The sequence below is a fragment of the Camelus ferus genome, chromosome 10 (assembly GCF_009834535.1).
Source record: "Camelus ferus isolate YT-003-E chromosome 10, BCGSAC_Cfer_1.0, whole genome shotgun sequence".
NCBI lineage: Eukaryota > Metazoa > Chordata > Mammalia > Artiodactyla > Camelidae > Camelus > Camelus ferus.
This window is the reverse complement of record NC_045705.1, coordinates 63,690,515-63,699,819: the sequence shown is the minus strand read 5'-3', so window position 1 is coordinate 63,699,819 and position 9,305 is coordinate 63,690,515. Positions and strand designations below refer to the sequence as shown.

Genomic DNA, 9,305 nt, shown 5'->3' with positions numbered 1-9,305 from the left:
GGCGGCTTTCCGGCTAGTTCTCACAGTCTTCCTTCCCTCCCCGTCTTCCACCTCCACAGACAGACTCCGATTGGCCATGCCCCACCGCGCAGGCGCGAGCTCTTTCCGCGCCGGCCAGCAGGCCCCACCCCCTTCTTTTTCCATTCGGCCGCCGAGGGATACCGAACTGTCGTGCGTATGCCGTCTATGCCGTCCTCGCTTTCCGGCTGCTGTTTCTCCACGGCTCTCCCCTTCCCCCCTCCCTTCTCTCCCTGACGGCTTACTTTGCGGCAGCGCGGAGAGCCCCACCCCCTTTCTCTGCGGAATCACCATGGCGGCTGGGGTAAGTTTGCCGGCTCTGGCGACCCAGGTCACCCTATCCGAGGCCATCCTCTGCCCGAGGAGGGCCAGTCGGCGTCAGAGGGATTCTGGAGCCGAGTGGGGAACTGATCCGGGGTCTGGAGACCGTACTGTTGGAGAGTAGGGCTTCCAGGCCCCGGAGGGGAACTGAGTCTGGGGCTCTCAGAGGCCAAAAAGGTGGAAGGGTCTGGGGTGGAGGAGAAAGAGATGCCGGATCCTGAGCGTCTGGAGCCTGAGTAAGGGGTTCGGGTTCATTGCTGAGTCGAGATGTGGGGTCCGGGCAGGTTGACAGAACTTTTGCGATCGTTTTGTGGGGCAGCAGCAGGCACAGGGTGAAGAGGAGGGTCTTTGTGGGCAGGTACGGCTGGCCATGGTTAAGGGTCGTCCGGCAGGGAGGTGTGGGAGCGAGAGGAGCCTTCGGACGGTGGAGTCAGCCCAGTCGGGCCCCGCTGGCCACGTTAATAGAAGGAGAGAAGGCAACACCAGGGAACTCACTGCGGGACAGGACCGGAGGGATGGTATGCTTGACAAGGAATGAAAGGTTTTTTAGGGAGACCGAGTTGACTTAGGAAGAGAAGATGTCATTCGGTCTCTCCGTGGCTATTCCGAAGGTAACTTGGAAATGGCTTGGTCGGTGTGTGTGTCTTGGAAACAGGGCTGATACTTTTGAAGGGTGAGCGGCTCAGCAGTAGAGCAGGCAGGCGCTCGGTAACCATGAATGAATGAACAAGGGATCTGGGAAGGGAGGGGTGTGTGTGTGTCGGCAGATGGAGTCTGAGGGAGCTAGAAGTTCTGGATTTTTTGAAGATGTAGTGGAGAGGAAGAGGATGCTTCTAGAGACGTCCTTATGGAAGGTCAAATCTGTCAGCAAGCTTTATTTAGCAGTTGGTGTGTAGTTCTGTCCTCGGTATGTTGGAGGACTCTGGTTACACATGACAACAGATACTGAAGAACTTGATTCACCAGAGGGAGTAAAAGTGAGTTGAAACAGCTTGGGATTACTCAGGGAAGTCATCCCCTGGGAACATTGAGGACCGGGACCCTTCTAGTCATTAATATTTTAATCCCTGTCTTTTCCCCACAGACCCTGTACACATATCCTGAAAACTGGAGGGCTTTCAAGGCCCTCATTGCCTCTCAGTACAGCGGGGCTCAGGTCCGCGTGCTCTCCGCACCACCCCACTTCCATTTTGGCCAAACGAACCGCACCCCCGAATTTCTCCGTAAATTTCCTGCGGGCAAGGTGAGTAGGGAAGTGGAGAGAGGCCTTTGATCCTGAGAACCGAAGGAGCCCTGAGATTCTATCACTCTGAAGATGACCTCCATCTTTAAAAGGGACCTAGCTTTTCATGTTTCTTTTTTTTCTTCCCCCTCACATTTCAGAGATTTAACAACAACTTACTCTGAGACAGTTGTAACATCCTGTAAAATTCACAGGTTTTGTATTTGTGGGAGAGAATGAGTTTTGACTAAATGGTTTCAGTGGAAATATATCAAATATTTACCGTGAGGGTGATTCTTGCCCCAAGGGGCTTCCGGAGATAGATAAATATCTGTGCTAGGCGCAGAGATGTCAAGTGCAGTGTGGGGAACACCATAGTACTGTGAATGATGTAGGCAGATGTAAGACTTGGTTTCTTGCCTTTGCTCCTTTGGTTGAGGGATTTTCTACAAATATCTAATAATGTCTGAATCTTTTGGGTCCCTTATGTAAGGGATAGCAAGTTACTCAGTTTTGGTTCCTGAGTTTCAGATAGTATCAAGAGTTTGGTTAGCAAGGGTTGTCAGCTTGATATAAAAACTTTTATTCGAAACAGTTCAGTTCCTTGGCTGACTAGTGAGAAATTACTGTGTGTTTTCTTTTGACTGCCTTGTCCACAGGTTCCAGCATTTGAGGGTGATGATGGATTCTGTGTGTTTGAGAGCAATGCCATTGCCTACTATGGTAATTTGCCGTGGATGTGGGGATGGGTGGGTCTGGAGGTGGTGCGGTGTGGGAGAGGGTGAAGGTGAGCTGGAGTGAACAGGGAGAGGAATTTTCAGGGACCTAGTTTGGTTTTGGCATAACCCCAGCATTCTGACCTTTATGTTCTGCCTCTGCAGTGAGCAATGAGGAGCTGCGGGGAAGTACTCCAGAGGCAGCAGCCCAGGTGGTGCAGTGGGTGAGCTTTGCTGATAGCGACATAGTGCCCCCAGCCAGTACCTGGGTGTTTCCCACCTTGGGCATCATGCACTACAACAAGCAGGTGAGCCTTGAAACTCAGGGAGAAGCCAAGGGCAGGGATGGCCTCAGCTTCTGCGTATCAGGGAGTGAGAGATAGAAAGTGTTGAGGAAAAGCAATGCCAGAATATATGGATAATAAATACCTAATCTTTGGGGTGTAAGTTTGGAGCGCTGGGCTGTTGATGGTATCTGAATTCTTTGTCAGACGGATCCAGTGGAGGTGGGAGGTCTGACGAGAGATATCTGCTGTAGAAAGTTTACACCAAATGGTAGGAGAGTGGTTAGACCAGATGGCCTCTAAAGTTCTTTCTAAAATTCAAAGATATTTGACTACAGTCAGTACAGCGGGAGATGCAGGCAGACTGCACCAAGAAGTGTAACATTGAGAGCTTCGTTTGTGATACATTTGGAATGATCCTTGAATCTGACTCCATTGAAAGGGTTGGGGTGAGTCAGGACTCAGGACTCAGCTACCTTAGTTATATTGTTGGAGGAGGAGGATGGGGACAGGGATTGGTAACCACCGCTAAGTCTTATCATTTTAAATCAATAGGCCACAGAGAATGCAAAGGAGGAGGTGAGGCGGATTCTGGGGCTGCTGGATGCTCACTTGAAGACGAGGACTTTTCTTGTGGGCGAACGTGTGACGCTGGCTGACATCACAGTTGTCTGCACCCTCTTGTGGCTCTATAAACAGGTGAAGTTTATAAAGAATCTGGTTGGCAGAGGGTAGGTGGGCATTAGAAACAAAGTAACAAGTCTGCCAGGTTACCCTCTATTTGGCTGATGAGAGGGAGTCTGAGGTAACAGCTAGTTTGTGGGAATTCCAGGATTGCGTACTACTGTTACCTGAAAACGACTCTCCTCATGGTGAGTGTTGAGCCAAAAGACACAACTGAACCAAAGATCAGAAAAGAGTATTACTTGGAGCAAGTAAGGAAAACACTGGAGATCTTACGCAACAGCAAAGCTGGGGACCTTTTGCTGAGGGTACATGCATACTCCTGGTGGGACTTGGGTGATGCCAGAGTCCATGCTTTGGCTGATCTAAGTCAGGAGGGTCAGGAAAGGTCGTCATTATGATCATCCCTTAGGTTCCAGGCCATCTGGTGACTGAGCGCTTCAGGCTAGTCTTTACTATCTTTGCTGTTGTTACTTCTCTTGCCTGGTAAGTTCGTTCCTGCATTTTTCTGTTTCCTTAAGTTCATTACTTACTAAGACCTGTTAAAGAACAAGCATTACAGCCAGTTTCAGACCCGCAAAATGTCTTAGGCTGAAAAATGGCTTCTCTTACGTTAAGAAAGTCATGCCTGGTTCTCCTTCGAGGACCCCCTTCCCTATCTGCTTACGCCATGACTGCTTTCCTTCCTTCTGAGAAGTTTAATACTGTTCTGTTGCCCTTAGTTTCTGTTTGGAAGCTAAGATGATTAGTTTGTTCTCATTTCTACGGAAGCCCGGTTGTGCTTAATTGTGAAGACAGAGGTAGGGGTAGTAGATCTTTGGAGGCAGAACTAGGGTTAGTTCCTGGCTTCATTACTTACCGGTTGTAGGTAGAAGGGGGCTGTGTGTGTGTGAATTCCTTTAGTCCTGATTTTTCCCTCTGGAAGCTGTAAAACCAGGGTAGTAATAATCGTTGTTGAGGTTATTGATTAAAGAAGATGACACATTGCTGATTCGTAAACAGCAGCCCTGGGAGTAATGCTGCTCCAGAACAGTAATGTGATGACAGCAAAGGGAAAAGCACCCACTTCGTGGCAGAGCCTGTGCCAGGGCCACACAGGGACCATCTCAGTGAGTCTCTGCCTGTTGTGTGGGTGAGAGAAATGTGACCTGTCCAAGAGCATGTAGCTTGAAAGCCGTGGAGTAGAATTTGAGCCCTCGCGCTGTAGAACCAACATTACAGAACTCACTGCTGTGTACTCGTGTCAGGATTATTTTCCCTCTGATCTTGGCAAACTAAAAAATGGTCAATGAATATTTCACAAAGCTAAATTTAAGTTAAAGGGCTGACCGTTATTCTGAAATAAACTTCATTGCTGTTGAATATTTACTTTCTGAAATTTGGTGACATCTGTATATCACGTACCATGTAGTTCGTGTAGATCATTTTCATTATTTGGCAAAATGAGTAGTTGATAGCCCTCCGCTGGTCCCAACCTTTTAAAGTTTTATTGACACATGAAATTGTAGGTGTGAAGTGGCTTTGTAAAAGTAGTTAGGCACCATATAAATACTCCTACCAGGTTGATTCATAGTAAATGGAGGATGGGACCAGGCATTTGTTACATTGGACCGGACTGCAAGAAAGATTTGGAAGGTAAATGGGCAGTAGCCCTCCGGGGAAAGATGGTGTCTCGGAGGTGCTTTCTGGGGGCTGAGAGGACGCTAGAGCTTTGGTGTAGAAAGAAACAAGAGTCTAGTTTCTGGCCGGAAGCTCATCTGGATCTTTTCGTCCACTGACTTTGTTTCCACTCTTCCCTCCTGGCAGGTCCTGGAACCTTCTTTCCGCCAGGCCTTCCCCAACACCAACCGCTGGTTTCTAACCTGCATTAACCAGCCCCAGTTCCGGGCTGTCTTGGGGGAGGTGAAGCTCTGTGAGAAGATGGCTCAATTTGATGGTAAGTTGGAGGAGGTAGAGGAGGATGTGGCCAGAGTCAGGGGCTGGTTTGCTCAGTCTTAACGCCTTGATTTCCTGTCTAGCTTTTGGGTTATGTGGACCCACGGAATGTGGGGTATCACATATAGCAACTAATATTTTATGACACTTGTCCTATACGCACACGTAGTCTCATTCATTCGTGTAGAACTATGATGCTTGTGTATTTGTTGCTGAGGTTTGTGTACTTGCTCAAGGACGTAAGTTGACTGGTGGCAGGGGCAGTGGAGTCTGGGTCCCTCGGTCGTCCCACCCAGCAGTTCTCTATTACCCTGCTGGTGCCTGGTTTTGAAGGGATATGGAAAGAGGCCAGACATGGACTTTTCTCCCTTCCTCTGCACCAGCTAAAAAGTTTGCGGAGAGCCAGCCTAAAAAGGACACCCCACGGAAAGAGAAGGGTTCTCGAGAAGAGAAGCAGAAGCCCCAGGCTGAGCGGAAAGAAGAGAAAAAGGCAGCTGCCCCTGCTCCTGAGGAGGAGATGGATGAATGTGAGCAGGCGCTGGCTGCTGAGCCAAAGGCCAAGGATCCCTTTGCTCACCTGCCAAAGAGGTAAGGGTGTCAGAATGTAGGGGGCATGGGACCCAGGAAGGCCTGTGCTCACCTATGTGTGTCCCCCTCACACTGCTAGAGCCTAACTAGAATTTTAGGTTGTCCGTACAAAATTGAAAGATGCATTTTAGTTGTAAATAAAGCAACTTCCTGAATTTATCATCAAGAATTGGGTAAATTTTGGAAGCGGGTAGCAGGTTCCAAATGCATCGATATTTGGGAATATCAGAGCTCCCTTTCTAGCAAGGAAAGCAGACTGGCCCAGAGTTCCGTGTGGAGGTGAATTGATGGTGAATTGATTGGTCTTGCGCACGCTTGATAAGATCTTGCTTCTGCGCTGCTGGGCCGGCTTTGCTGAGGCAGCAGACACCACATCAGTATCCTCTGATTGTTGTTTTGATGCATCAGACTATATAGGAATTGCTAAGAGAAAGGATGATGACCGTAGTTACATAGTGCCTGTCTGCTTCGTGTCCCAGACTGGGAGAGTTACACCCATCAAGGAGAAGGAAATAGATGGTGTGGTCATTTGTTTCCTCTTTCCAATCACTGTAGAGGGTTCTTGGAAGAAAGCATATAGTAAAGGGGAGGATTTTAGTGTGAAAAAAGTGGGGGACACCCAGTACTTGCCCAGTTCTCTACTATCTTCAGTCACTGCCCCAGGTCACCTTACTAGAATTTCAAGCACTATGAGAAATGTCTTTTCCATGGTCATGTCACTTCTCTCTTCACTCTACTTTTTTTTGTCCACTCACTCTGCCTTTCCCAATGCTGTCCACCCTTTCATTCGTTGGTCTCTTGGGGTTCAGCAGTGTTTGACCTCCCCATTTTGGAGTGATTTGTATGTGGGATGAAGGAGCAGGCATTGGTGGTGGGCATAAGTGTGCTCAGTTGTAAATGGCGAAGCATCACAGTACTGGATGTTACCATTAGGAAACGCTGCTTCCCTGTTTTGGGAGCAGCTTGGGGCGTAGCTGAGAGCTCTTACTCCCAGGCAGTTCATACAAGAGGCTCCCAACGCCACTGCTCTTTAAAAATGTATTTCTTTCTGAACTGAAGTGATTTACCTTGAACCTAGCACAGGGTCGGGTCAACGTTGAGCAGGATTTTTGGTATGTGTAAGTAAGCTGTGATAACCAACCCAAATTATATATGCTGTTGTAACGTAGACAAGTTCATTATTAGTTAGAGATTTTCATGTATTTTAGGTCTGTATACTCTGGGCAACAAATAAATCAGGCAGTAAACTTAAAATCTTTAACAAACTGCATTTTTTATATGGTTTTGGGAATGTTTATTACTGGTTGCATTACTGTGGTGCTCTCCTAGGCTGCCTAGATTATTCTCCCCAGGATTCTTAATGACACAAGGTAATGCCTTCAAAGACAAGACTATCACTTGCCCAGAGTTAATTGTAGTTCTTTTAAGGCCTTCCAGCTACATTTGTTTCAGGAGCTGTTTAGAGCCTGTGGTTGGTTTTGGAGTTAAAAATGGACACATGGTCATGAATAATAAAGTTCAAACAGTTCAGGAGGGGAGTGAAGCAAAAATCCCAGTCCCACTCTTTGGGTGGTTGAGGTGTCACATCTCTTCAGGAGAGGTTTCTGATGTACACTTGGGAAGGAACCTAGGACAGAATTCATGGGTAGGTTCTCTGCTACATCGTAACAGTAAGCAGGTCACACCACTTAACCTTATCTGTAAAGGGAAGGAAGGTAACAGCCTGACTTTAGGGTTTGGCATTATTTATATTAATGAATAATTGAATCAATTAAACATTCAGGAAGGGGATTTATTAGATTTATGGCACATTCATGCAATAGGAGAGTAGTCATTAAACCATTTGCAAAACATTCTCGGTAGGCAGACACAGTATTAAATGAGCAAATGGGTAAAGCACAGAACTATATGTATCATCTTTGGATAATCAACAGTGGGAAATACACTAAAATATTAGTTATCTTGTTTTCTGGCATTGTGAATGATTTTCTTCAATTAGCGTGTGTTTTTATAATTGGAAAGAAAGAAAAAACAGTACCCCTACCATGGTGGGGGAGCTTCTCCTATGTTGGTGCTGGAGGTCTTGGTTCAGTGTGCCAGATTGCATCAAAGATAACCTGAACCTGAGGGTTTTTCAACATCTGAACATGCTTCTGGGCAGAGTGACTAAAGGACATGGGTGTAGGATTTGGGGCGGAGGCCCTTTGAAAATGCCCACCCGCTTACATTGCTGTCATATTGTAGTGTGTGTAACCTGAAGAGGCCCCTGTGATGGGGACAGAGACTTAACTTGGGTGAGTCAGGAACTGAGTGTGACTCATGGAAAAGAGCCCCAGGAGGGGCCGGCCAGGAAAAAGAGTCCTCACTGTGTCTCCACCAGGGGGCAGCAGCTCACTATGTCTTTCATGTGGCAGATCTTCCAGCCCTCCTGGGTCCTACCCTCCACTGCCTAGCATACATACTTAGGCTGTGGGGAATGCCCTGGGCCCCTGTTCATACCCCCCAGCTCTCCTTCCTCCAGCGGTGATGTATACCTGCCAGTCCAGTGACTCTTTAAAGCAGTACATTTGAGCAAAAACGCCCTTAGCTTCTGTTAGCCTGGCAACCCTTTTGTTGCCTCAGTATGATCTTCTCCACCTTGATCTCCTGGCTTTTCCCCCTCCATTCAGTACCTTTGTGTTGGATGAATTTAAGCGCAAGTACTCCAACGAGGACACGCTCTCTGTGGCGCTGCCGTACTTTTGGGAGCACTTCGATAAGGATGGCTGGTCCCTGTGGTACTCCGAGTACCGCTTCCCTGAAGAGCTCACTCAGACCTTCATGAGCTGCAACCTCATCACTGGTGAGAAGAGGGTGGCTCTGGGAAGATGCAGGGAGGACAAACTAGGTAGTGGGTGATCTGATTTCAAAGGCTGAATGTTCTTCCTTGCTCTTCAGGAATGTTCCAGCGATTGGACAAGCTGAGGAAGAATGCCTTTGCCAGTGTCATTCTCTTTGGAACCAACAATAGCAGCTCCATTTCTGGGGTCTGGGTCTTCCGAGGCCAGGAGCTTGCTTTTCCGGTGAGGAAGGTGCAGGGAAGGAATCCGTCTCTTTAGTGTGGGTGAGGATACGGGGAGTACACTTGGATTCCTGAACCTATGGGCATTGTGGAGAGTTCAAGGAGTGTGTCCATAAGAAGCTGTCCTGTTCACAGGAGTCCTGGCATCTGATCACCAATGTCTGAGCTGGAAGTAACAGGTGTGGGGCAGTGTCCAATAACCTGACCACATGCTTCTTACCTGGCTTTTTCTCCCCAGCTGAGTCCAGATTGGCAGGTGGACTATGAGTCGTACACATGGCGGAAACTGGATCCTGGAAGTGAGGAAACCCAGACGCTGGTTCGAGAATACTTTTCCTGGGAGGGGGACTTCCAGCATGTGGGCAAAGCCTTCAATCAGGGCAAGATCTTCAAGTGAACATTTCTTGCCATCGCCTAGCTGTCTGCACCTGCCCTTCAGGGAGAATGGGGGTCATTAAAGGAAACTGAACATTGAA

At 48.0% G+C, this 9,305-nt stretch overlaps 1 protein-coding gene across 1 annotated transcript; it reads left to right on the top strand.

The window, feature by feature from the left end:
• Positions 1-170: 170 nt before the first annotated feature.
• EEF1G (eukaryotic translation elongation factor 1 gamma) lies at positions 171-9,305 on the top strand. The gene is made up of 10 exons (XM_006181760.3): positions 171-322; positions 1,424-1,582; positions 2,221-2,284; positions 2,443-2,585; positions 3,117-3,260; positions 5,052-5,181; positions 5,564-5,768; positions 8,438-8,610; positions 8,706-8,830; positions 9,068-9,305. Exons 1-10 carry the CDS (start codon positions 311-313, stop codon positions 9,224-9,226), a joined length of 1,314 nt encoding a protein of 437 aa, XP_006181822.1. The 5' UTR covers positions 171-310; the 3' UTR covers positions 9,227-9,305.